The following is a 27,470-nucleotide window of genomic DNA, read 5'->3' as shown; positions in this document are numbered from 1 at the left end:
CTTCCGAATACTATGTGTCTACTTAAATATATTCGGGAGCAAAAAAATTCATTAAACTACCGATTATTACCAGTTTGTATCCAGGAAGATATGGCCAACAATATTCGGCCGATAACCATCAAATATTTCTCCCGAATACTGTCGATGTTCTTGAGAAATGAAGAACACGACTACATTCGGAAGTAAATAAGCATGAATATCGCCCGAATCTGGATAAATAACCGAAAACCCTAGAAAAGTTTTTTCTCGATTCGTCGAATTAAAGCGAAATAAACCCCAAAAATGATAGATTCTTACCTAATTGGGGCCATTTGAAGTTGACGAAGTGTTTGACTATCGGAATCGCCACCACCGACTACATCGACGGGTACTTCTTCTTCGCGTTCTTCTTCATTTGCAGCAACAATTTCTTTATTTCTTGCTAAAATCCCAATGTTTGGATCGATACCCCGAGCAACGTTTTTGGTTCTAGGTCTGTGGATTTCATTTCCCTTATCCATTATTTTATAAACGAATCGACGATGTTTTGATTTTACGATTCGCGACGATGTTTCGGTTGAACACAAGAACGAGGGAAAGTTTTTTTTTCTTCCACAATCGGAAGATAATATGAAACTGGAAGAAGAAGAGTTGAAATGAGTAAATTTTTTTTTGATTTGGTTTTTATACAGTTTTACCAGAAGGGCATTTAATATCATATAGAGTACCCCTTAACTAGAGTATTTGGCTGGGTATAAATTGATGGCCCCTAAATCCTTTCGGGTGGCCCCTAAAAACGCTAATAAAAAAATAGTCATTTTCAACAAATGGCCACCACCACCACTCGCGTGGCTCAAAAACTTATCATCATCCTCATTTTCTACTATTAATCCATAAACCCTAGGGGGGCTCTGTTTGTCTCCACCTCGAAACCCTAAGGCCTAAACCCCCTTTTCCATCTTCTTCCTCCCCCCTTTTCTCTGTAACATCAGTATTCGGCTACTCCAGATCTACGGTGAGTTTAGCATATTCTCATTCTTGTTGAATTCAATTGAAAAAAATGGCTGCGTTTTGCATGAATCCTGTGGATACAACTAGTTTATCATCGTCATCTATATTGAATTCGTCGAAATCCTCATTGTTTTTAAAATCTGGGTCAATCCAATTCTTATTGTATTCAAAGAAGAAGGATAATCTTTCATCGTCGAGTCTTCGTTTAAAGCAACGTCGTTTTAAGAATAATAATGGTGTTGGTTTGGTGAAATGTGGGAATCAAATTGTTAACGATTCTTCGAGTAATGGGGGTGTGTTTGATGGAGGTCTTGGAAGTTCTCCCGTTGGTAAGAGAACTGATTTGAAGAAAATAATGATATTAGGAGCTGGTCCTATTGTCATTGGGCAAGCTTGCGAGTTCGATTACTCGGGGACTCAAGCTTGCAAAGCTTTAAAAGAAGAAGGATATCAAGTCATATTGATTAATTCGAATCCTGCGACGATTATGACAGATCCTGATTTGGCTGATAGAACTTACATTACACCAATGACACCTGAGTTGGTTGCGCAAGTAATTGAGAAGGAGAGACCAGATGCTCTTCTTCCAACAATGGGTGGACAAACTGCTTTGAACCTTGCTGTAGATTTGGCTCAAAGTGGGGTTTTGGAGAAGTACGGTGTGGAGTTGATTGGAGCCAAGCTTGATGCTATTAAGAAGGCAGAAGATAGAGATTTGTTTAAGCAGGCAATGAAGAGTATTGGGATCAAGACGCCGCCGTCAGGGATTGGGAATACATTGGAGGAGTGTTTCGAGATTGCTAAAGATATAGGAGAGTTTCCGCTGATTATTAGACCTGCATTTACTTTGGGTGGGACTGGAGGTGGGATTGCTTACAATAGAGAGGAGTTTGAGGAGATTTGTAAATCCGGTCTTGCAGCTAGTACTATGTCACAGGTACTTGTGGAGAAGTCTCTCTTGGGTTGGAAAGAATATGAACTCGAGGTTATGAGAGATTTGGCTGATAATGTGGTTATTATTTGCTCGATCGAAAACATTGACCCAATGGGGGTTCATACTGGAGATTCAATAACAGTAGCACCAGCACAGACGTTGACGGATAAAGAGTATCAACGTCTTAGAGACTATTCAATTGCGATCATTAGGGAGATTGGTGTTGAGTGTGGGGGTTCAAATGTCCAGTTTGCTGTTAATCCAGCAGATGGTGAGGTTATGGTGATCGAGATGAATCCTAGAGTGTCAAGATCTTCGGCTTTGGCATCTAAAGCTACTGGATTTCCAATTGCTAAGATGGCTGCCAAATTATCAGTTGGGTACACACTTGATCAGATCCCAAATGACATTACAAGGAAAACACCAGCTAGTTTTGAGCCGTCCATAGATTATGTGGTGACCAAGGTAAAATTTCTTTCTTCTCTCATCACCATATAGAACGTGTATTTTTTATTGTTATGTTTCCTGTTTCTAAATTCTTCTCCATGATTACCTACGCCATTTCCATATCACTTGTATATGATAACTTCAGTGGTTTGGGACAGATGAAGCATCTATCTCTTTCTTCTGGTGTTCATATTTCTTCTCGTTGGCATCTAAACTACCTTTCCAGTATTTATCTACCATATAAAACATCTGCTAAAGGAAAAACTTCCCTATTGTTCTTGTTAATTGCCTTCTCTTTCCTCCGTGTTATTTTCTATGTATAAATGATACCTGTCGAATATTTATATAGTGTAGTGCCATCTCCAAAACTCAGATCAGCTTTTTCATTTGGCTTACTAGTTCTAAGTTCTAAAATATCAATTCTGGTGGCATAATGTTTCTTTCTGCTTGTGTAGATTCCTCGGTTCGCTTTCGAAAAATTCCCTGGATCTCAGCCCATATTGACAACCCAGATGAAGTCAGTCGGGGAATCCATGGCATTAGGACGTACTTTCCAAGAATCCTTCCAGAAAGCGGTTAGGTCATTGGAGTGTGGGTTCTCTGGCTGGGGTTGCGCACCCATCAAGGAGCTGGACTGGGACTGGGACCAATTGAAGTACAGCCTCCGGGTTCCTAGCCCAGATCGTATTCATTCCGTATATGCAGCAATGAAGAAGGGAATGCCAGTTAACGAGATCCATGAGCTGAGCTTCATCGACAAATGGTTCCTCACTCAACTTAAAGAGCTGGTAGACGTCGAACAATTCCTCTCTGCCCGATCATTGTCTCAACTGACACGTGATGACATGTATGAAGTTAAAAAGAGAGGCTTCAGTGATAAGCAAATAGCATTTGCAACTAAGTCTACTGAGAATGAAGTAAGGATAGCACGGTTATCTCTTGGGGTAACTCCATCATATAAGAGGGTTGATACCTGTGCTGCAGAGTTTGAGGCCAATACTCCATACATGTACTCATCATATGATTATGAATGTGAATCTCTCCCAACCAATAAGAAGAAGGTGTTAATATTAGGTGGGGGACCAAACAGAATTGGTCAAGGTATAGAGTTCGACTACTGCTGCTGCCATGCTTCCTTCTCTCTTCAGGTTCGTTTTCTTCTTTTCTTTTCTGGCTACGCTTTCAAGACCATATTATGTTCGCATATCACTGCAACCATGTTCCCCAACGTGTACTTGTAACACACCTGTTCAGAAGCTACTTGCAAACTTAATATTATGCATGAGCCAAAGGATCTTTGAAACTAAATGGGCGTTAAGGTTCATCTCTTGATGCCATTACATATATAAATATGTGCACATTAACTCATAAACTCCTATTTCATTTTTCAGGATGCTGGATATGAGACCATCATGATGAATTCGAATCCTGAGACAGTTTCAACAGATTATGACACAAGTGACCGTCTATATTTTGAACCGTTGACAGTTGAAGATGTTATAAACATCATTGAGTTGGAACGACCTGATGGAATCATAGTGCAGTTCGGAGGGCAAACACCACTCAAGCTTGCTCTTCCTATCCAGCGTTATTTGGATGAACACAAGCTTTTGAGTGCTAGCGGGGCAGGGTACGTTCGTATATGGGGAACGTCTCCAGATTCGATTGATGCAGCTGAGGACAGGGAGAGATTCAATGCAATCCTAAAGGAGCTCGAGATTGAGCAACCACAAGGTGGAATTGCTAAAAGCGATGCTGATGCTCTGGCCATTGCTAAGGAGATTGGCTATCCAGTCGTGGTTCGTCCTTCATATGTTTTGGGTGGACGTGCAATGGAGATAGTATATAGTGATGAAAATCTCGTGAGATACCTTGAAACTGCTGTTGAGGTGGATCCAGAGCGCCCTGTCTTGATCGATAGATACCTTTCTGATGCCATCGAGATAGATATTGATGCTTTGGCTGATTCATACGGGAATGTGGTCATTGGTGGAATAATGGAGCACATTGAGCAAGCTGGTGTCCATTCCGGTGATTCTGCTTGCTCGTTACCCACAAAGACTATCCCTTCATCGCGTTTGGAAATTATCAGGTCATGGACTAAAAAACTGGCCAGGAGGTTAAAAGTTTGTGGGCTCATGAACTGTCAGTATGCAATCACTGCAGCAGGAGAAGTTTTCTTGCTTGAAGCAAATCCTCGTGCTTCCAGAACTGTTCCATTTGTTTCCAAGGCAATTGGGAAACCGTTAGCCAAGTGTGGCGCACTGGTCATGTCAGGCATGTCACTCCAAGACCTACGTTTCACGGAAGAGGTGATCCCTAAGCACATGTCAGTTAAGGAAGCCGTACTCCCATTTGAGAAGTTCCTAGGGTGTGATGTATTGCTTGGACCAGAAATGCGTAGTACTGGTGAAGTTATGGGTATTGATTTTGAGTTCTCTTCTGCATTCGCCAAAGCTCAAATTGCTGCAGGTCAGAAGTTACCCCTCTCAGGAACTGTATTCATCAGCTTGAATGATCTTACAAAGCCACATCTTGCTACAATAGCTCGCTCTTTTGTGGATCTTGGGTTTAAAATTGTTTCGACATCTGGCACGGCTCACATACTAGAAATGGAAGGAATCCCTGTGGAGAGGGTATTGAAAATGCATGAGGGAAGGCCGCATCCTGGTGATATGTTAGCGAATAAACAAATTCAATTGTTGGTGATAACTAGTTCGGGTGATGCCTTAGATCAGATTGATGGCAGGGAATTGAGGAGGATGGCACTGTCTTACAAAGTTCCCATTATAACAACTGTTGCTGGAGCAAAAGCAAGTGCAGAGGCGATAAAGAGCATGAAACACAGCAATGTGAAGATGATTGCTCTTCAAGACTTCTTTGATGTAACTGTAGATGCTCAACTGAACTTGCAGTCTGCTTCAAAGTCACTTTGACCTGCTATTAGTTATTTTGAGCTCTTTTTTATATAATGGGTGTAGATGTTTCTGAATTTTGTAATGCAACTGGTTTCTCTTTCTGTTAAGGTTATTGATGAAAATCTTTTAGCTGGAACATGATTGTTTTTAACATTTATGTTCTTTTGGAGTTACTTAGATGCATTAGATAAACTTGTTCCCAGATGCACATGTTAAGTGTGTTTTCTTCTGGTTGGGAGATGCTATGTCGTTTCAGATAATATAATCTTAAAATTGCAATCTGATGATTTTTGAACTTCATGTTTGTTTCGTTTTATATGTTCTTTTTTTTCTTTTTTGGTGGGGTTTACTAGTTATGACCTTTCCGTTGTGTTGTAAACTTAATATCTCTAGGCCATACTTCCTTCTGAGGGAGGCTTTTAGTTGGCTGTTTCCTGTTTTGAATCACCAGTTTGATATTTACCAGGCTCTACAGTTGATAAGTTTCTGTTTTTTTCTTTCTGCAGTCTAGTGCAACTGGTGCAGAAGGTCAGTGAGGGAGCAGTACTGGAGTATAGCCGTGAAGACAAAAGTTTCAGAAATGCTGTGAGAACTGTTGCACAAAGGATTCTTGTATCTCTTTCGCCACAACTAGTTAAGCGAATAACTGCTGATGTAAGTTTTGATCTACCAGATAGAACATTCTTATTTCAATCTAGGTGTAATTTCATATCGTGTGCGGGATTCTTTTGAGGTCCGTCATTTCCTAGTTTCTTGTTCAAATTTGCTACTGTTTCCATCCTTGCATCAAGGTAAAAATAGGGTTTATCTTATTTTCCACACATTCTTTCTTTCCAGCAGAACATTTACTTTCCTCTCTCATTTCTTACTGAAAACCGAAGCACTTCAATTAGCTTTGTCTTTTTAAACTGGTAGGGTGCTCTTTAAGAACTAAAAAGGAATTGAACTAGGTTTTCAATAGCTATACAGGGACAACTGGTTTTAAATATCAACTAAACTCACTGCCCGACATATTTGCCACATGTTAAGAGATGTTGAACAGATTCCTTATTTCTGTAGGGAATTCATTAGTTGTTATTAGGGGTAACTATCATGCGGAGTCTGATTTATGATAGTATTTATTTTCTGTTTTATTCGTCTGTTTCAAATGGTGTAATGAAGAGATTGTTGTTGTTCCTTGTTCATTTTGATTAGTATTCAAATTGGCGATGCCTCAGGTCCTGTCTGCTCCTGTACTATCTGCTGTTGGTGAGCCTTATTACAATGTCATTGCTGAAGCATTAAGAGTGTGGGGAGGTTGCCTGAGTCGTGCAGCCTGATGTTGCGGTGAGAGTTGTTATATTTCACGAGCTTTTCTCAATTTATGACGTTCTTATGTTTCACGTGGAACACCATCTTTTTCAGGATGTTGGTTTGATTGTAAGCTGTACATTCATCCAATCGAGATTTGATCCGCATCTAGCTAACCAAGATCAGAATCAGGTTGGTAAAATTTGGATACAGCCTTCATCTTCTTTTTATGTCTTCTTGGAGATTTAACTAGCTAAGCTACCAGCCGAAGTTCTCTTTCTTATTTACTGAATCTCTTCTTGCAGGAAGTCAAGGAGTGTACTATTTCTTGCATGGGCCTCGTCACTTGAACATTTGGTGATAACCTCCAAGCGGAATTACCTGTATGGTCTCCTGTTCTTGCTGATTGGATGGGTAATGAGAAGACTAGATTTGCTGCAGTGAGGGTAAGTTTAGATCTTTAGAAGAGTTATTCATGTTAGAGTTCCTTTTTGGTATTGCTTGTTTTGTATTAAGCTTTTAACTGAAACCTTGTAGTTTTTACTGCTATGAAGTTTCATCCATGATGTGGTATTATCTACTGCTTAATTTTTGTTTTACAGTATTCAGTTTTGGCTTTCAATTGCTTATTGTGACTTCAAGTTTGCTAATTATACGCATATGCTGTCATTGCTAAGTCTCCTCTCAATATAAACTTATTATGCGTGCTGGAGCATCTTATTGCTGAATTCACAGCATTCCTGCAAAAGGTGTGCTCTCTGCTTCTTAATCATTGCCTATAAGAGTCGTTTTTCAATTGCCCTCTAAGAATTTTGCGGTATATGACAATTAGAAGTAGTGTTACCTTTTCTTTCCTTGTTAAAAAGGCTAACCTTACATTGTGGCAAGCAACATTAAGGACACTAAGTTCTCTAGTTGTATCTTATGGTGATAAAATTGCATCTTTTGCTATTAAGTTAAAATTGCGAAACTTTCAGCTCTTGTTAGGAGGTCCTTTCTTCTCTTGCTCAACATCTAGGCATTTTGTTGTTTCATTTTTCTTCTTTGATGGTATTTTATATAAATCGACTCCAGTAATATGTCAAATGGCGAACTTTTTGAGACCTTGCTTTTCATGTTACAGTGACTCAGACTTGCATATGAGGATGACAGATGGAGAGTCAAGTCCCAATGTTGGCTTGCCAGTTAGTAATAAAGTTCTTCCACAAGCTCTAACTTTCATCAGGAGTTCATTGTTGAGTTCCCTCAACTTTGTAATGTTACGCCATCCTGGATTTGCTGATCGTTTAATGAAACACTGTCCTTCAATTCCGCTCGGCCTTGCAAAGTTTTTTCCGCTGTCTCCACAATTTAGTGGCCCTTGCAAAACAGGTTCTTCATCGAGTACCCAAGTGTGATGCCATCCTCTGCCTTGCTACTTCTGACAAGAATTATGGGTCTACCGTAGAAATGCTTACATACAAAAACATTAAATGACGGTTGCAATACCAATTTTCTAAGATTTTCATTCTACTACTGCTGGCATTTCTTTTTATGGACAAGTTCCCTAATTTTTATTGCTGGAAGCGAAGTTCTTAGACCTTGGAACACAAACTAGTAAGCAGTAACTTCAAAGAACCCAGTGACGGGTGAACACAAATTAGAAACGTCATTTACACTGATGATGGCATTCAAAAGCTACTTCTCGATTTCTGGAAATCAAAAAGTCAGAAATCAGTTTGACAATAATATTTCAGGACGACTTCTAGAAGCAGAAAAGTCAGCTTTTTGTGAAGCAAAATAGTTTTGTTTCTGACTTCTACTTATCAGAAATAGATTTGTACCCAAACGTGCTATAAGTTAAAAATCTGAAAATAGTTTGGCAACAAGTTTTGAAATATTTTGCCTGCCAAATAGTCTAATTTTCTTGTTTCGATAAATTGTTTTGTATTTTAGTTCGTCCGTTGACACGTTATCGGTTGGTAACCGGAGTGTCACATCTTATTCGAATGATAGAATATACCAAAATTAAATTAGTCAAAATCACGTAATTAATTAATAAATTAAAAGAAAATAACTTTATCTTAAAAAAAAAATAGACTCATTTTATCTATCATCAAAAAACAATCTGCTGGTGGTGGTGGTTACTGTCTCTTTCGGCACCGCTTTAATAAAATTTTGCTTGTTTCTTTCTACCGCTGATCTGCAAATCATCATCTCCTCTTCTCTGTTGGTACGTAGATTTCTTCAGAATCACAACTCATATAAATTTGTGATTTTTTTCTTTTTTTGTTGTTTTTTTGATGAGATACTAGGGTTTAGTTTGACATTCTTTTGTGTGGTTGAATTGAAATTTTATTCAGGTGAGTTTTCTGTTTGTGACATCAATGGAGGGGGGTTGTATTGATTTTGTTCAATTGCTCAATCAAGACTTATCAACCAATATCTTATCGTATTTGGATGATCCAGCTGATGTTGTTCGTGTTGGTTCCGTTTCGCGTGCTTGGCGTCAATTTGGTAAATTTCTTGAACTTGAATTTATGCTCAGTTTATGTTTCATCTTGGTTTTTTGATTATGCTACTGTATAAGATGTATTGTAGTGGGAAATTAGCCTGAAAGGAATATTGGTTTTGCGTGTTCATGCATCGAGGGACGTTGTTTGTTGTGATTCTATGTGTTTCTCTACCAATGTAGCACACTTGTAAAGGCAGTTTCTAGTACTTGTTTTATCAATTGTTAGAAGAATGAGCATTTCTCATGGATTGTAGTTTGCCCGATGTGGCTTTTTAAGCTTTTTGTCTTTAATTTTGGTCGATAAGATACCATAAATCATTATTAAGTAGAGGAATTGCGAGCCTAAGAAGCATCAAACAAAGTTCTGAATTGAAGTGAGAATTAAGATGGATGAGCAGTTTAAGTCTTGTCACGGTTTGGATTTTTTTTTCTTATCACGGTTTAAACATGGTTTATCTAATGTGCTGCAGTGATTTCAAATGGTCTCTCCAAGAATCTTTGCTTAAGATTGTTGCCAGAAGTATCACATGCTGTACCTGCCATTGAAGAAAACGACATAGTAGAACCACTAGAAGTCGAATCTACTGATGATATGGAAGTGGAGAAATCTACTGATGATATGGAAGTGGAGAAATTGAAGAAAAATCATCGAGTTTATGCCTTCCTAGCAAAAGCTCTGGCTTCTTGCGTGGGAAATTGCATTTCTGAGGCAATATGTGCATCCAGTACCGATAATTATCCTGAAGAAAGCATTCTGAACACATTGGAACCTAGAGATAGGATCGCTAACAAGGCTTGTTACTGGTCAAGTGAAGGAGGGAGTGATCAAGGGGTGCCTGAGACATTAACTTATAAACTGGCATCCAGGTTGTGTTTTATTAATGAAATCAACATCCAACCATTCGAAGGTTAGTGTCCATGATCTAGTTGTATTATTTGACTCCATTCTTCGGTTCTGTTTATACTGATGGCAAATATGTTTTTTCTCTATCCAGCATATTTCCAGGATGGTTTTCCTATATATTCAGCCAAGGCTGTGCGCTTTCGAATTGGCCATTTTACTGATCACTATACGGAGACAGATCTTATGGATGTGTTTGCGGTAGGTCATAGACACATTGAAGATGACGTAGTATGGACATACACCTCAGAATACTTTCCAATGGCTCAGGTATGCTCATGTTGCAATATTCCTTTTCAGCCTCTCTTTCTCTTTCTTCTTTGGAAAGGGGTGACGATGAGATAAAAACAGATTTATTGCTTATTCCTGGTGGAGTCCTTTTAACTTCTCAACAACTCTAATTGATTTTACCACCGAACAGGAAAATTGCTTACAAAAGTTCAAGCTGCCACAACCTGTTTTTGCTGTCGGTGGAGTTTTGCAGATTGAACTTTCAGGTCGGGTTCAGCAGCAGGACATAGATGGGTTATACTACGTGTGGTTAGTTCTTTATCTCTGCCTCATCTCGTCAATAGCCAAGAGGTCTTTAGTCTTGTCATCATTACATTGTTTTCTTACTAGATGGCAGTCGATTGATATATTTTACTGATTTTTCTTCCTTCTAGTATTTCTCACGTTCAAATCCTGGGACGTCCACTGAAAGAGGATTTTGATGCCGAGTTTGTTGATCTCTCTGGGAAGTGCGTGCTGAAGTATATCCCAAAACCAGATGCCACTGGTGACTCTAATCCTTCTGCAGGTGATGTGTTAGAAGATGGCAGTGGTGGTAGTACGCCTGGCCCGTCTAGGCTGCATTCTTTCACAGCCGGGTTGGTGCAGAGAGCAGGGATGGGTTTCGAGCGCATTTTTTCTTTACGTGGGCATGGTGTGCTCATTATGGATGATGATAGCAATGATGAAGACAATGAAGATTATGAAGATGGCATGAACGATAATTTAGTCGAGGCTGAATCTGATGCTGAACAAGCTTTTGATTAGGCTTTGCATATGGAATGGAAAATAAAAATTTAGACTGCCATCTTTGGCAGCTGAAATTTTATGTTTACTGTGTGTGAGAGACCAAAAGATGGAGAGTCCCGACTCCTGACATTGTACTTTATTTGCTGTTGAATTTGTTTTCATTTGCACTTGGCTTGCACATTACATACTTGATACTTCTGTAGCATTTTTCAGATTTATGCTCAATGTAACATGTCCAACGTATTTCTGCTAGTGTGGTATAATCTGCAACTTTGTTTCCTTGTCACCTTAAAAGAAGTTGGTTTTGATAACAAGAAAGAAATGGCAGGAGACGATGAAGCTGTTGTGCACAGTTAGAAATTTGATTGCATTGGCAGTAACAGATTATACTTTAAATTTCTTGGATTAAACATGTTTGATCAGAGTCAATTGCAACTAGGGTTACACTTAAAGAAAGACCAATAGAAAATGGCGCAACTGCAAAACTGCCAATCCCCTAATAAACATACCCAACACAACGACACTTTTAACCATAGAGAGCTGTTCTCAGCATACATTAGTCGAAGGCTTCTCAGATGAACTATTACTGGCTGCCTGTTTAGAAAGGGTTCTGTACAGTGAGAATTCTTCTCTCTTTGAAGTCATCCTTATAAAAAAGAAGGCCGTCTTAAAAACAGCCAAATATAGATAGCACAACCTGAGATTAGTCATCCCAACAGTTCGGAAACTCACTAGATATGTCCTGGATCATATCAGGAAAATCTAAATGACTATCAGAGACTTTTTTCTCAAAGCTGTTTGCACCACCACCACTGACCATGGGACCATTGTTGCTGTTGGCAGTTCCTTTGAAACTATCACTTCTACCCATACTGCGACCACTTGAGGGGGCTGCATTGTTTCCAAATCCCCCTACTGGATTTCCAACAGAACATGTACTTCCAGCTTTAACTGCACCTGAACCGCTTACGGTGGGACCATTTATTCCATTTACACCATCTAAAGCATGCTCATTCATAGTTGTTCCATTTGCATTATCCAAACCAGAGGAGTTCTGCGGCTGTGGAGGCTGCTGGACCTTTACATCATTGTTATTCATCATATCTGCCAGCAATTGCTGGATCATTTGCTCACTTAATTTTCCTTGAGAAGAGGATTGTGGGCTGCTCTGTTGAACCAGGTTATTTGTATTCTGTCGCTGATGCTGCTGTTGTTGTAGATGGTTCTGCATATGTAAAGGACTTGGCATATTGTTCGCTTGACCATTCTGAAGAGATCCTTGAAGTGAAGAACCTGCACCTTGAAACATCACAGACTGCTGCGCCTGGTTTGACATGCCAGAAGAACAAGAAGCTTCTTGTTGGAATGTGTTACGATTTGAATTCATTGAGCTCTGTCTCAGCAAATTTTGGTAATTATTCAATCCAATTGCTGATTGAGCTGGACTATTCATAATCCCGTTTCCAACCATGTGGTTATTGTTTCCATTGTTCATGTGGTTGTTCAAGCCACCAGACTGCATAGCCAACAGTTTGTTCAGAGTGTTTGCGTCCGTTGGCAAACCCTGAGCAGTAGCCAGCTGCTCCATTTCCTGCATCTTTTGAATCTGATATTTGGCAGCAGTTGTCTGTCGAGGATAATTCTTTAAACTATCTGCAAAGTATTTAAATGGGAATGACTTATGATACATCCAAGGATCAAGTTCATTTTCAACCAAAAGCGTAAATAATCCTTCCAAAATTTACAGTAATTAGTTACCAATAGGTCCAATCTTGTTATCACGGCTGAATTCTATCAAATCTTTCATGCTACTGACGACTTCTGATATCTGTTAGTTGGTAACAAAAGCAGGAATATGATGAGAAAAAGACGCATCCAATTTTTATTCAGGAAAAAAGAAAAAAAATAGGTTCAAACAATAGACCGACGACAACAGGCGAAAACCTGCAAGCATCGAACATATCTCTTTGAAAATCCCAAGTCATTCAGTGACTGCAACTCCATAACTTTTCCTAGCTGACGCCAGGCCCCCGTGAAACTACAGAAAGAGAACATAAAAGGTCCGACTAGAGAATCAGATTATATTCTCAGCAAATAAGCTCCCTACTCTATATGAAAAAGTAGGTAGAGAACAGAAGCATGTCACATTTTAGCAAGAAAAATATATCAAAAAAGTGTTTAGTTGACTCACGCATTGCAGTGACTATGCAAATCCTCAGGTGAGAGACCTGTAGATCCACTTTCGCTGACAGCACTTTGATACTTTTGGGCTGCCTGAACCAATTGATTCACCTGCAGTGAGAAGGAACATACTTCGTCAACCATGATGGTTATATTTACTATTATTATTATTATTATTACCATCCATGAAGAAAGAAACTACACCTAAGATACAAACCTAGTAGATCAACAAGACCCCAACAGCTTATCGGGTTTTTTCCAACAAAATGGAAGTTTGAGCAAATTCTAAGACTCGGGCCATAGAAATAAAAAAATAATAGAATGAAACTAAGATGCCCCAGTGTTCTCAGTATCATGGCAGTATCCAAACCACAAAGACTTACTATATACAGACACCCACTAACCCCTTGGACTTGTTATGAAGATCCACTTCTTTCATCATTAAGAGGCATGGAAACAATAACTACAGAGTCGGTGACATGCTTAGAAGGGGAAATAAGGCTAATGAAGTGGTCATATCTGGACCACAAATGAGCCCAGAGACTGGCGTTGGAGAATGTTATGGTACATCAAATGGCCCTCAAATCTTAATAGATGTTCTAGCTAGTGAGACGAAAAAGGAAAAACAATGACGTACCTGTGGCGCTAGCAGTCTACGAGACAACAGTTCTTCATGGCGCCTAGCACAGAACTCCCATTTCAATATCTGCCGAGCAAAATAATATGATGTCAACATATTTAAACAATTTGCAACACCATTTTGTGCCATATAGCAGCTTTTCTTTGAATTTTTTTTCCCAAAAGTACTTACATAAAGAAAATTTGATAAAAATTAATGCAACCAATACTACAAGCACTTGAAAGTTCAAACAACCCTCTCCACCACACGGGCATCTATCCCAAAAATCTCTCTCACTGATTCTTCCGCTTCCTCATGAAAGTAAAGTTAAGATGATAACTACACAAACTTAGCAGAAGATACACTTAATAGCTATAACTAAGATGCATTATTTAAAATACCTTCACAGTTCATAATACTTGAAAAAGTTCGTGAACCCACTGAGAACAAGCCACGAACCATGTTTTACTGTATACTGTATTCCTACCATTTTCGGAAGGCCAAGGGAATAGGTCAAAATCAGTATGTCCCTCTCATTAGGTGCTTATAGAGCACCTTTAACTAAACTGTGGGTACAAGTTAAGTTTAAGTATCTTATATATTTATTTACTATATTCGTTAAATAATTATAGTAAATAGCAACAACCATTAAGTGTTCTAGCAACAACTATTAAGTGTTCTGATATCTTATATTATAATCCTCCCGTTTATTTGTGTTTCCCTTCTTCATAGTTGATTTTTTTTGTTTGCTCCAGGAAACCATATTTTTCATGAATCCTCGAGCCTCGTTCTCTTCTCAAAATAGGTTGAAGTGACCAAACTGAATAATCAGTGTTTTCTGAGATTCTTCATCCTTCACCCGGATCACATTACAGACATCAATTTGCGATTGGCTCTAAAGAGTTTTAGAAGTATCTGACTTAGCTATTAGTTACATTATGTATTTATCAGTTAAACAAATAGTAAATAGCACAACTATTAGTAAGAGTATTTATCAGTTACATAACACGTATTCTTCATCCTTCACCAGGATCAGGTTATAGACATGAATTTGTGATTGGCTCTAAAGAGTTTTAAAAGTGTTATCTATTAGAAATGTTATCTGAAGGGGTGGTCTTCTTTTGGGAAGCGAAAACATGCAGAATCTCCTAGTACAGCTGCCCTATTATCTACTAACCCCTTTTTTTATCACGGATAATTAGAGGATTAAAAGATAACGACTAACATAAAGAAGTACATAAAAAATGAATCTTAAAACATGAAGAAGAATATAAACTTCATGATGATCACTACACACCTTCAAATCAGGGGTGAATATTATACGAAGTTGGCCCTCACGAACAACACGAAATTGTTGATAAACACTCTCCTGGACTGCTTTTCCATATTCCAGCATCATTATACCTGAGGGAAACCTACATTCCCGTGGCATGTCTACAAATAAGAGCTCGTCGACCACACCACTATCAAACTCGATCTGATTCAGTCTGGGGAATACTTCCACAGTCGCCTCTGTCACAATAAGCAACGACGAAAGGTGAGTTTACGTACATTCATTCAATGACTAGCAGTAGATGACTTCTTGTTATGGCGTCTAACAAAAGAAACGGGAAAGAACATAAAGATATTGCCAAAGAAAGAATTAGCTGCATTCAAATTGCTTCCTCCTTACCATGCACCACAGTTAAAAGAGGAAGAGATAGATGTATTCAGGAAGGTATTGAAAACATAAAACAGGAGCTACTTACCAAACCCCCTTCCTGATCTGCAACCACAAATGTCACATTGCCATGCATCCTGACAAAGACACATACATCAGCATGTAAGCTAATCGAATTCTAGAAGCCCGGCGGTGGATTAAAATAAAGCTATAGGAGGAAAGGAGACACAACACAAGCGCTCACTGGTGCTGAAGATTATATGAGAATCTATGTATAATGATGAATTCCCTCATGATGGTAATGGATACTACAACTCTATGTACCAAACAAAAGAATATAAGCAATAGATAGAAATCCACCAACTGCATGACTAACCATAGCTTCCTGGGGGAAAACACCCAATGCATGAACTCCAACATTATCATACATTGACAAACACCACCTTCTGGTGGCACGTGGAGCAAAATACTCCGCTACAAATTTTCTCCAATAGATAATAGTGTTTTCCTACAAACAAAAATCAAAATCAAGTCAGTAGTGAAATGCAACGAAAAATAATCCAACCATGGCAACTAGAAAGGGAGGAAAAAAAAAAAAGCTGAAGCTGCAAAAGGAACTGGTCATAAAAAGGGGCATAATCATCCATTTGACTTGGCAATAGCAATCCAGAGTAGGGGAGCAAAAAACAGGTGCATAAAACATACAGGGGGTCGATGGCGTTGATGATATATGTACTGCATCAGCCGGCGAGCACATACACCACTCTCATAGGGGCGTTTTACTCCAGAAAGTGGCTGTATACCCTGTTGCACTTGTTGCCTTAACTGTTGCTGCTGCAACTGCTGCTGCATCTGGGCCCTCTGAATCTGAGGCAGAGACTGCAGTATATGTTGTGGCTGTTGTTGCCGCTGCTGCATGATCCTCTGCTGTTGAAGTAAGGTTTGCAACTGCGGATAAATATCTTCTTGCTTGATCCCAATCCCAAGCCTAGGCTTCTTATTCATTTGTGAGTAGTTATTTGGCTCCTGACCCAAAGGGCCAAGCATTTGAGGAATATGGTTGGGTCGCGATGATGGTTGAGATGTAGCACTAGAACCCCCATGCTGCCTTTGCTGCACTTGCTGGGAGTTCTGATCTTGATGAGAGTTTTGATGAACCGAAGAAGCATCCATCACTGAAGAACCCGAAATGCTAATATTATTAGACGAAAATGACAATGGTGAGGCAGGTAACCTCATATACGACTCTGTATTTATGCTGGCACTTCTCTGAAGACGAGGTCCTCCAGAGTGAGTAGAATTAGCGTCTGTAACTAACGAACTCGCCCCAACACTTGGTCCTGAGTTCGCTGTACGGTTCATATCCCCAGAAACTGAACACAAAGTTGTACCACGCCCAGCTCCCGAACACGAAGAGTTCCCAAAAGATGAATTTAACTGTCCCTTCACTATTGATTGATGCTGTTGCCCTTGCCCGTCTCCTTGATAAAAAATACCAGAACTCGAAGTGGAGTTTGTTGGCCCCCCAGCCACCCTAGACGGTGCCGCAGGGGGCACCGTCCCCTGGTGACTGGTTTCCAAGTAGCTCTCCAGTGCCAGCACTAAAACCCGCAATCTTCAACAACGAAAACTCAACTCAAACCCTAAAAAACCTAGTAACTTTCAACATCATCCTTAATCCCACGAACCCCAAATCTAATTCCACTTCAAACAATTAATAAATCCAAAAACTACAACCTCTTCATCATAATCATCATCATAATCTGTTACAGATATCAAAACACAAACCCTTTGTCAGGATCTCAAGCTCATTCCTAGTAATGCAAAAAAAAAAAAAACCCTAATTTTCTAATTTCAAACCTTAAAAAAAATCCAAGAAAATCAAATCATGCACAAACCCACAATAACAACACCATCAATCATACTAATTTCATTCTTAACAACATGTTCTTGGTCCTAGATTTAACTCTTAGATACTGTAATAACAACAACAAGGATCAATCTATTCAACAAAGATCAAAAGAAAGTCAAATAAAGTCAAAATTAGTACTCACTGACCTGAAAAAATTAGGAGGAGAAGAAAAAACAAAGAGAAAATAGATAGATTTTTTCTTTTCTTCACTAGATTTTCTTAAATAAGGCAACCGCCATTGTAGCTTAAGTTCACAACCTAAAAAGCTTATATATATAACTCGCGGGAATTACAGTAAAAAGAAAATAAATAAATAAAATACTTTTTAGGTCACCGGCTGAACCGGTTACATACCCTACTCTTACCTGATTTTACCGGTGACGAAAACTGCGAGAACACGGGGCTAAATCTTTGCGAATTATTCGTCTCGATCTAGAGATCTTGTGGTGGAGACGCGATTCGGTTGTTCTGATGGGGATACGTGTTGTGATTCGATTGGTGGGTTTGAAGATAGTGTCACGTGCGAAGGAGATGGTGGGGTGGTGTGTAGGATAGAAACAAACCCTCGTGTGGTTTTCACTGTCATGCAATTAATTTATTTATTAATCTACTAATTAATTGTGATAATTTAATTGGATTTATTGAATTTGTTTAATGCTTTAAAGAATTGATTATTTTTGTTTTTTGTTTATAATTTCGTATATAAAAATTACTATATTAATGTAGACAAGGCAATGTTTTGTTATGGACTTTGATTGATGCATTGAGCTAAAGAGATATATGACCATTGGTTTGCCTGGGCTATAAAGGCCGTCAAAGTGTGTTTTATATTTTATTTTGTCGATAAAATTTAGTGCTCACGAGTTTTAAAATCAGGTTGTCAATTTCATTTAACCTTATCATTTAACTGGCCATCATCTTGTCGATAAAATTTGGTACTCATGATATGTGGCAAGGGTTGTCAAGCATCGGGCGGATGATGTCTTTTTAATTGAATAATAAAATCATTTGCTAAGACCAAGCATTATGATAAGTGTTTTTGTTTGGTTATAGTTCAGTTATATTGATGGTCATCTGTTTAGGGATGAAGGGAATATTAATTTATTCGATAAACCATGCATGACTCAAATGTAAGATTTTACGGATATGCAATCTACTCGGCTAGATATGACTTGGAAGTTGAGTCCAACTCAAACAAATGGGGCTATTCAATTGTGTGATTGATCTCCATGAAAGTGATACCGATACTATAGCCATGAAAGATGGTTTTTACAAAGATTAATATAATATATTGGGCATCCTATAATCATGCAATAAGCTTAGATATTTTAGTATATATCTTTCCTCATCAGAATTTTAGTATACAATCCATTAGTTTATGTTAATTTTTGCGTATGGAATCTGTTTAAGAGTATACAAATGAAGAAGACACAGATAAGGACTTTTTCTTACAACACTAGTTTATGATAAGATAAGATTTAGATTGTTAATAATCTCATATTATGCTCAAGTACCTAAGTGGCTAAGTTCATAACCTATATTTTCTATTAGTAATCATTCCTTTGTTTTGGATACCATTGGATGTTTTCCATGTGTAATGCGTACTCTTTTAAGCAATAATCTCATATTATTTTTTAAGATTTAGATGTTCTTCCAACCACGGAAGACCGTGGAAGATTAAAAAAAACAAGCTCAAATTCTTTTAGTTAAAAGTTGTTATTTTTTGTGGTTATTTTCAAGTGAAACATATAATAGACTTTCTTCTCGTTCTAATCGTTTATGGTCAATTTTATCATAATTTATAAAGGGATATCAGTATTATTTACCAATTCATATAGGGCAAAAAAATATTAAGCGATTCTGATAGTTAAATCGCTGAATTGGTATCACCCCCGCTAATAGTGGTATTCTCATTTACAAATCATGAGTTTATGACTAACAAAAGTTAGTTTCTTTTTGTGGACGACTATCTAAGAGAAGGTGTTAACACGAGATAAATTCGTGAGAGAAGGTCAGCAGGGCCGTAGCAAAAGTTTTAGGAACCCTAGACGAACTTACTGAAACGGGGACCTATACAAGCAAAATGACTAAAATTCTGGCGATTTGATGTAAAGTTATTACAGATTGTCAAATGATAATGAAAAAAAAAAAGAAAAACTAAAAACACAAAGAAAATAGCTTATCTCATAATAAAAAACTGATCTTCCTGCCCTTTCTGACGCGAAATCTTCAATTATACTATCCAAATTAATGTTATCTAACATCTCAATCTCAATAGATAACATTGATAACCCATTCAACTTTTCTTGTGACATCGTCGACCGAAGATAATTCTTGATTAACTTCAACTTCGAAAAACTTCGTTCGGCCGAGGCGACTGTAACTGGAATTGTCAATAAGATTCGGTACGCTATAAATGCATTCGGATAGCAACCTTCCATATCTTTTAAGAAATTCAATACTTCAATTGCTTTACCGGTGTCGGCAGGCATATAACTTTTTAAAACTTTCAATTCCGCATATAAATCATGCCCATTAATATCGGAACTCATACCATGCTTTAAATGACTCTCAAGATTGATGCAAGAATCTACATTAAGATATCATCATCAAGAGAACGCAACTGATCAACATTACATAAGAATCCAAAAATTTATGCGAACTCTTCAAATTGTTCAAGTCTACTAGTGAGTGAAGATATAGCTTGATCGAATATGTAATTGAAATAGTTAACTCTAAAGGATTCTTTACCTGATGGAGGTGCTTCTTCGGGTACACTTTCATCATCAAAATGTCTTGTTCTTTTAATTATGTGTTTTTATGGAAAAGTAGGTCCAATCCCCATTGTTGCGGCGACCGATGTAGCTTCAATCAACGAATTCTCAAATCCAGTCCTTCTATATTTGTCAATAAAAGAAACAAAATCTTTAAATCGCTTCACGGCAGTGTTGAGATGCATATCCTTATTTTTAAGCAACTTATTAACTGAATTAACCACAAGCAGTAGATGGTGCCAAACAACCATCCCAATTATTAATTCAAAATTTTCAAATTCATGCTCTAATAGTGAAGAAGCTTCAGCTCTTGTTTGTGCAGTAAACTCACTGGACTCTGACAAGTAAAGTAAAGCCTTTTGAATTTTCGGAGCTTGGAATCTTATTGCTCTAATAGCCTCAATATGGCTTTCCCATGGAGTATCTGACAATGCTTTAACTGTGAGACCACCAACCTTATCTTGATCCACTTGCCAACGCTTAGTTGATGCTGAAAAAAACTTATACAAATGTTGCACAACCTTAAAAAATGTTATTGCTTTGGGACATGATTTAGCTATATCCAAAATCAAAAGATTTAGACTATGACAAGCACATGGCATGCAAAATGCTCTAAGATTTACCTCGAGTAACCTGTTTTGCACCCCTTGTTCTTTCCACTCATATTAGATCTGTTATCATATCCCTGTCCTCTAATATCATCAATATTAAGATTAAGCTTGCGCAAAAAAGATTTAAGTTCTTCAAAAAGTCTTTCTCACGTCGTCTCTTCTACTTTCAAAAAACCTAAAAAGAATTCTTCAACTTTCGTAGGAGTTGCCTAAACATCTATACAACTTATAACAACAGACATTTGTTTTTCACGACTTTTGTCCGAAGTACAATCAAGTATCACAAAAAAATACTTGGCTTCTTGAATCTTTTTAACAATTTTTTCCCTAACATGACGTGCCAACAATGAAATCAATTCATTTTGGATTTGGGGTCCAAGATAATGGTGATGAATGCCATGATCTTTAATACGCCTAAGATGTTCTTGCATTACCAAATCAAATTCAGATATCATTTCAATAAAGCTCAAAAAATTACCGTTATGTGGTTCGCCAATCTTGTCGACATCTCCACGGAAAGCCAAATTATTCCTGGCAAGAGTTTTAACAAGAGAGACTATTCTTATCAAGACTTGCTTCCAATAATCCTTCTCTTTCTTGATATGTTCCTTCATCTCCTTGTCTATGGCTCTTTTGCAATCTGTTTTCCAATTCCACCCACTTATTAAGATTTATAATACGTCTTGAGGAAGTTTCATGACTGCTAAGTTTAGCACTAATATTCTTCCAATTCTTAGAACCCTTTGTATCTGACTGAATTTTTTTTCCATCTTGTTTAAATAACTTGCACCAAAAAAAAAAACTATATCCACGATACTTGAATACACTAGCCATTTCCTGTCCCACATTTCCCCATTCTCCATCTTTCTTAGGTAATGATCATGATTGAAGCATCTATTATATTTATCAAGAGGAAACTAAAAATTCTTATATATTTCCCTTATTGGACCTTTCTTTACCAAGATATCTCTCACACTTTGGTTAATATTGTTACCCCAATTTCCCGGATCATAAATATTCATTGGTCCATATTCTTTATGTTCAACTTCCTCTTGCACAATCTCATTTGTATCAGATGATGATAATTCTTCCCACTTGGCTCTTCATCTTGCTGGATACATTTGAATTTGGTGGTGACAATTCTTGCCCCATTGGTTCTTCATTTTACTTATGTGCATTTTCATCATTCTCTAACAAATCATCATTTGCTTCCATCTCATTAACCAAATTTTCCCATTCTTCATCACCGCCATTCATTATTTCTTCATGGATGTTATTATTTGAAACCAAATATTTATTCATTGTTCCTCGTAGAGAATTCTTAAGTTTTTTAGCTTTTGCCTTCGTCTATTTTTTAGAAGCATCACTCTTGCATTTTGTTCTTCTAAATGGACCCATGGTTGGAATCAATGTTTGATCACTTCAAGAATCCAGAGATACAAAACATGTTCACAAACAAGCCAATTTTGTATGTCCATGTCAATTAACTAACAATTGAAATTTAACAATCACCCATTTGACAACAATAATAATACAACATAATCCAATTCTAATTAAAGAGTAAAAACTTAAAAATTGAATTGAATCATAATTTGGAAATACATGGAATCAATTGTTCCCTAAATTGCAATACAATGAGCACTCTTTACATATAATAACTAATGAATTGTTAAATAAAAGGTAGAAACAAGAGAAAGAGTTAGATTATTGATCGGAACTTACCTGATTTCAGTAGTTTAATCTTCTTCTTATTTTCTAATTAGAGACCGGTCAGAGGAAATCCTAAAGCTTTCATACAGAGAGATAATAGAAAAAAGGGAAAGAAAGAGTTGTAGTCAAAACCGATAAATCCAAATTTAGTTTTTATCATTAAAATGGAATATCCATGATCCTCTACTCACTGCCGACACAAACCAAAAATTTTCCAAGGGTGTAGAACATACCCTATAGCGACCAACATATAATTTGGGGGCCCTAAGATTTGGGGGCCATAGGCCATTGCCTAGCTAGCCTATACCCAGCGATGTCCCTGAAGGTCGGTCGTGGGTTAATAGGTGTTGTTCATGGTTTAAGGAGGAAGAAGAAAATTGCACGCTTCTAAGTTTTGGTTCGTTGTGCACACTTCAGGCTATTTCGTTGGTAATTTTAAAATGAAATAGGAAACTCCTCAAAATATAATAAAGTTTAATAAACCATTGAAGTAAAATGGGTAAAGATAGAATGGCTCTAGTTCGGAAAGTTGTTTCGGCAACAATAATTTAGGTGATATGGCAGAAAATAAGTTTGAGAAATTTTCAAAATATAAGCTCAACTGAAGTCAAATTTGCATGTATAAGTTTTGTTAGGCTTGTTATGGTTAAGTCACAAATAGTTATTCAAGCGTGTCTCTTTAATAAATTTCAAAAGCAGATAGGGAAAGGTTGGGCCCGATGAACATTGACTGGGGTTATTTGATCTAATTTTTATAACATTTTCAGTTCACTTTTTATTTTCTAGTTTGTCTTTGTATGGTTTTATTACAACTTTGTGGTTGACCTAATCTTTTTTGGTTTTTTCCTGGTTGGCTATAAGTTGGGGGCATCTCGCCCTTGTTTCCCTTATAAAGAGAGCTTTTTTTTTTTACAGATCCAAAAAAAATAAATTGAAAGTTAAATTCACAAATTTCCCTATATTGTTACAGTATAACGAGCTAGCTGGTTAGATTGAAGAAGATACTTTGAAATTTCACAGATGAATTTATTTATCACGTTTTATAATGGGGATACCAAAATTTTCAGGTTCCACTCCAAAGATCCAATTACCAGGGTTATCTTATTTTATATGGATAACCAAATATACCCCCAAAAGATTTGGTGTCCCCTATAACAATCACCTGATTTTTTCGTGAGTTCAAGCTTGTTAGTAACCAAATATTAACAGTTACATTTTATTTTCAATGTTATTAATTACACTTATTAAGAATATAGTCAACTATTAGTCAACTTGTATTGAGTGTTTTAATTTTAAAGTTTGTTATGTCAACTGATATGATATACATACCTATTAGCTATGTTTAACGGATTCACCTGATAATACCTTTGGTATGTAATAATATTCTTACTTCACTCTAACATTTCCTATGTTATAATTTTAAAGTAAACTGGATGACATTCAAGCAAGCTCTAACTGTGAAAAAGCTAAAGATATGGATAAAAATTAAAAATACTTTCATGTACGAGCTAATAAGCACAAATCTCGTAATAAAATTGATTCTTTTCTTGCTCCTGATGGATCAAGGCGTCAGAAAAGAGAGTCTAGAGAACAACTTCTAAAATCAAACTTTCGAAAGATCATAACTACTTCGTCACCTGCTGATAGCTTTCAATTCCTCGGTCACATCCCTACATGTATCCCAGAGTAAGACAACAATGCTCTCACTGCAGTCCCGACTGAACAAGAAATATACCAGGCCTTAATGTCAATAAATCCATGGACTATCCCAAGACCAGACGGATTCCCCCTGGTTTTTATCAGTATCAATGGAGCATTGTAAAGCATGATGTGTGCAGAATGATACAGGAATTCTTTCACTCGGTTTTCTTCTTAAGCAGCTGAACCAAACTAGAGTAGATCTAATTCCCAAGACTAAAACAGCTCGCAAACCAGAGGATTTTTGTCAAATTGCTTTGTAACATTGTTTATAAAATCATATCAAAAGTTATTTTTCTACGGATGAAAAAGCATACAAACACTATTATTTATCCCATGCAAATAACGTACGTGGCAGGTAGACTAATCTCAGAAAATGTCATCTTAGTTCAAGAGATAGTGCATGCCATGAACATAAAATAGGATACACTGCTCATTTTGCATTGAAAATGAACATGTCGAAAGCGTTCGCCAGATTGGAATTAATTGAGTTTCTTGATAAAAATCCTAAGAAAATTTGGGTTTAGTGGAAAGTTTTGTCCGCTAATTCTGCAATGTATAAATACAACACAAATTGAAATTATGATTAACGGCTCTTCTACAACCTCTTTCAAACCATCAAGAGGTTTTCGTCAAGGAGATCCACTGTCTCCATATCTCCATCCTTGCAATGAAATCCTTTTATATAATGCTAGCTCATTGCGAAAGTATTAAACAACTATCAGGTATAAAAATCTCAAGATCTGCACCCAAGATAAATCATCTACTTTTCGCGGATGATTGTCTTTTGTTTTGTAAGAAAATCTCACTCATGTTAACAAACTCCTTCAAGTTATTGGAGATTTCAGCTCATATTCAAGGAAACTCATCATCTTCTCAAAATTTGTAGTTTACTTGAGTAAAAATGTTAGTCCTTCTTGTGGTCAAGACCTTAGTGGTAGCTTGCAAGTAAGACAACTGAATATTTCAGAGGAAACATATCTATGCATCCCTTTCTTTGTTGGAAGGGAAAAGAGAATTCTTTTTCAATTCCCATCGACAAGATGGAAGCTAAGTACTTAAGATGGAGTGGAATCAGCATGTCAGAAGCAGCAAGATCTGTTATATTCTGTAATGTTACAAATTTCATCCCATTTATCACATGACAAGTTTCAAACTTCCAGACTCCACTATATCAATAATGAATTCATCCCAACAAGCTTTTTAGGGAAATAAGAAATGTAACAATGGGAAACACGTGATCAAATGGAAGAATCTCAACAAACCAAAAGAAGGGGGTGGTTTCGGCTTTAGGGACCTCCACTTACTCAATAGATCTCTATTAGCTAAATCGGCATAGAGACTTTGTGAAGCAAACATAACCCTTTGGGCTAAATCTACCGAAGCTAAGTACTATCCAGATGGTGAAGTTTTTGATCTAAAAAATAAATCCAACACCACTTGGTCCTGGGGAAGTATGTCTTCTGAACTATCTTTCATCAAGCAGCATAGTTGTTGGGTACTTGAAAATGGTAGTAACATTCTTATATGGAAACACATATGGATTCCGGAGCTTACTGACCCACCTATCCCCAAGAAGAATGCAATAAACTCCCACCTCTATACTCATGTTTGGAAGATGTTTGAACCCGAATATTCTTCTTGGGATACAGACCTGCTACATTCTCTCTTTAATCCAGGTAATGGTGAACATATTCTCAAGATCTCTATTTATAGAGATAATAGTGATAAACTAATTTGGATCTTAGAGAAGAGTGAAAGATTCTCTGTCAAATCTTCCTACAAAAAAATATATGAAGACAACAGACAAACGACATCGGTTGGTCCAAGAATGCAACAAATATTTAAGCGGCTCTGCAAATTACAATGTCTCCCAAGGATCCGTCAATTTTTATGGAAATGCATAGTTGGTATTCTGTCAACAAGAGATCTGCTTGTCCGTTACATGCAACACATTTATCCATTATGTTCTTTATGCTATCAATGTGTTGAATCTCCTTCTCATATTATTTTGAACTGAAACATCTCGCGAATAGTTTGGTTTACGGTTACAGCCTGGACTACCAACGACAACACTAACTTGATTGAATATGTGTGTTTCTGGTTTGACAGTCTTTAACACAATCAAATCTCTGAAGCAGATTTAGTCAAGACAGCAATCATTACATATGGTCTGAGAGGTGTCAAAGAGTATTTCAAAACTCCAAAAGTACCCCTGACAAGATTATCTTCAGATGCCGATAGTTTATTGAGGAACATAGTAATGGATATATTACTACTCAAAAGAGAAGCACTATATTTAATAGACAAAATCTTCACTCGATACCCCCTCTCATTGACTTTCTAACTGTAAACGTTGATGGTTTATATAATGATGTATTCAAAACAGATGGCATGGGTCTAATTATTCGAAATTATGCAGGTACGTAGCAAGGAGCAAAACGCGTATTTTTGAACCAAGCATAGAGTGCCAAGCAAGCGGAGTGTAGGAGACTAAGAGTATCTGGGAAGGAGTTTGCTGGAAAAAGAACTCAATTGGAGAAGGTCCTATTCGATCTTGACTCAAAGATAGATAGTAGACATGTTTTTAATCAATTTAACTCCTGACCGTGCCATTACATACCAAATGAGATGAATAAGATAATAGACATATTTTCTAAACATGCTAGATTTGAGAGGTTAAGTAATGTATGGTCAAATGTTTCCCCTAGTTTCATTAGACTATAAATTGAAGAGGATATGAGTCATGTACGCTTTCAATATCTTTTAATAAGATTGTTTTTGCTTCAAAATACAAGAATCCTTAAAACATTTTTCTAAATCTCTTCACTAGAATTGTGATTCAATCGCATCCAAGATCAAGTACTTCTTAAAAAAAATTGATCACATCTATTTTCAACATCTTGATTCTAAGTATATTAGATCTTCTCTTTCTTGATTTTTTTTTGTTTATTCTTTTAATGATCCAAACATCAATTTCTTGAAATCGTTAACGTCAACTACTCGAAATATGTCAAACAATAATAAAATCCTCGAAATGTATGGAATCAAAATATTATTGATAATAGTTATTATGTCGCTAATTCTTCTAGTAATGTGAAAATGGTGTTACTTCAGATTAACTTTTATTACCATTTAACAACATTGGTGCTTTTGTTTCGACTCAACGAATTACTTGTTTTGGAATGATCAGTTTGAACCGATTCTGTTATATCCGGTGATCTTTTCGGTTATGTGGATGGTGAGGTTACAAAACTTATACTTAAATTTCTTGTTAATGGTGTTAAAAAGTGTAAATCCAAAATGGATTT

General features: G+C 37.1%; 4 protein-coding genes and 1 long non-coding RNA gene across 5 annotated transcripts; 3 read left to right on the top strand and 2 right to left on the bottom strand.

Moving 5' to 3' along the window:
* The first annotated feature begins 862 nt into the window (after window positions 1–862).
* On the top strand, window positions 863–5,527 carry LOC113304378 (carbamoyl-phosphate synthase large chain, chloroplastic). Its single transcript, XM_026553476.1, has 3 exons — window positions 863–2,389; window positions 2,827–3,519; window positions 3,763–5,527. Exons 1-3 carry the CDS (start codon window positions 1,040–1,042, stop codon window positions 5,305–5,307), a joined length of 3,588 nt encoding a protein of 1,195 aa, XP_026409261.1. The 5' UTR covers window positions 863–1,039; the 3' UTR covers window positions 5,308–5,527.
* Window positions 5,528–5,709: 182 nt separating this feature from the next.
* LOC113301873 lies at window positions 5,710–8,327 on the top strand. Its single transcript, XR_003336521.1, has 6 exons — window positions 5,710–5,943; window positions 6,507–6,615; window positions 6,694–6,771; window positions 6,885–7,025; window positions 7,182–7,328; window positions 7,703–8,327. It is a non-coding gene; the product is annotated as an uncharacterized LOC113301873 (long non-coding RNA).
* A 327-nt stretch (window positions 8,328–8,654) lies between these two features.
* LOC113304377 (F-box protein At4g00755-like) lies at window positions 8,655–11,246 on the top strand. Its single transcript, XM_026553475.1, has 6 exons — window positions 8,655–8,791; window positions 8,922–9,075; window positions 9,544–9,981; window positions 10,069–10,244; window positions 10,396–10,514; window positions 10,640–11,246. Exons 2-6 carry the CDS (start codon window positions 8,946–8,948, stop codon window positions 11,010–11,012), a joined length of 1,236 nt encoding a protein of 411 aa, XP_026409260.1. The 5' UTR covers window positions 8,655–8,791; window positions 8,922–8,945; the 3' UTR covers window positions 11,013–11,246.
* A 113-nt stretch (window positions 11,247–11,359) lies between these two features.
* Window positions 11,360–19,918, bottom strand: LOC113305159 (probable transcriptional regulator SLK2). Its single transcript, XM_026554255.1, has 10 exons — window positions 19,629–19,918; window positions 16,160–17,069; window positions 15,831–15,962; window positions 15,543–15,591; window positions 15,092–15,306; window positions 13,813–13,881; window positions 13,186–13,286; window positions 12,939–13,032; window positions 12,753–12,822; window positions 11,360–12,647 (listed from the first exon to the last, which is right to left on the bottom strand). Exons 1-10 carry the CDS (start codon window positions 19,916–19,918, stop codon window positions 11,698–11,700), a joined length of 2,880 nt encoding a protein of 959 aa, XP_026410040.1. The 3' UTR covers window positions 11,360–11,697.
* A 266-nt stretch (window positions 19,919–20,184) lies between these two features.
* LOC113305158 lies at window positions 20,185–22,008 on the bottom strand. The gene is made up of 4 exons (XM_026554254.1): window positions 21,920–22,008; window positions 21,046–21,282; window positions 20,774–20,832; window positions 20,185–20,630 (listed from the first exon to the last, which is right to left on the bottom strand). The coding sequence occupies exons 1-4, from the start codon at window positions 22,006–22,008 to the stop codon at window positions 20,185–20,187; spliced, it is 831 nt and encodes a 276-aa protein (XP_026410039.1).
* Between the last annotated feature and the right edge of the window lie 5,462 nt (window positions 22,009–27,470).

The sequence above is a fragment of the Papaver somniferum genome, chromosome 8 (genome assembly GCF_003573695.1).
Source record: "Papaver somniferum cultivar HN1 chromosome 8, ASM357369v1, whole genome shotgun sequence".
In the NCBI taxonomy this organism is placed as follows: domain Eukaryota; kingdom Viridiplantae; phylum Streptophyta; class Magnoliopsida; order Ranunculales; family Papaveraceae; genus Papaver; species Papaver somniferum.
Note: the sequence above shows the minus strand (reverse complement) of the source record. Positions and strands in the feature narration are given on the sequence as shown.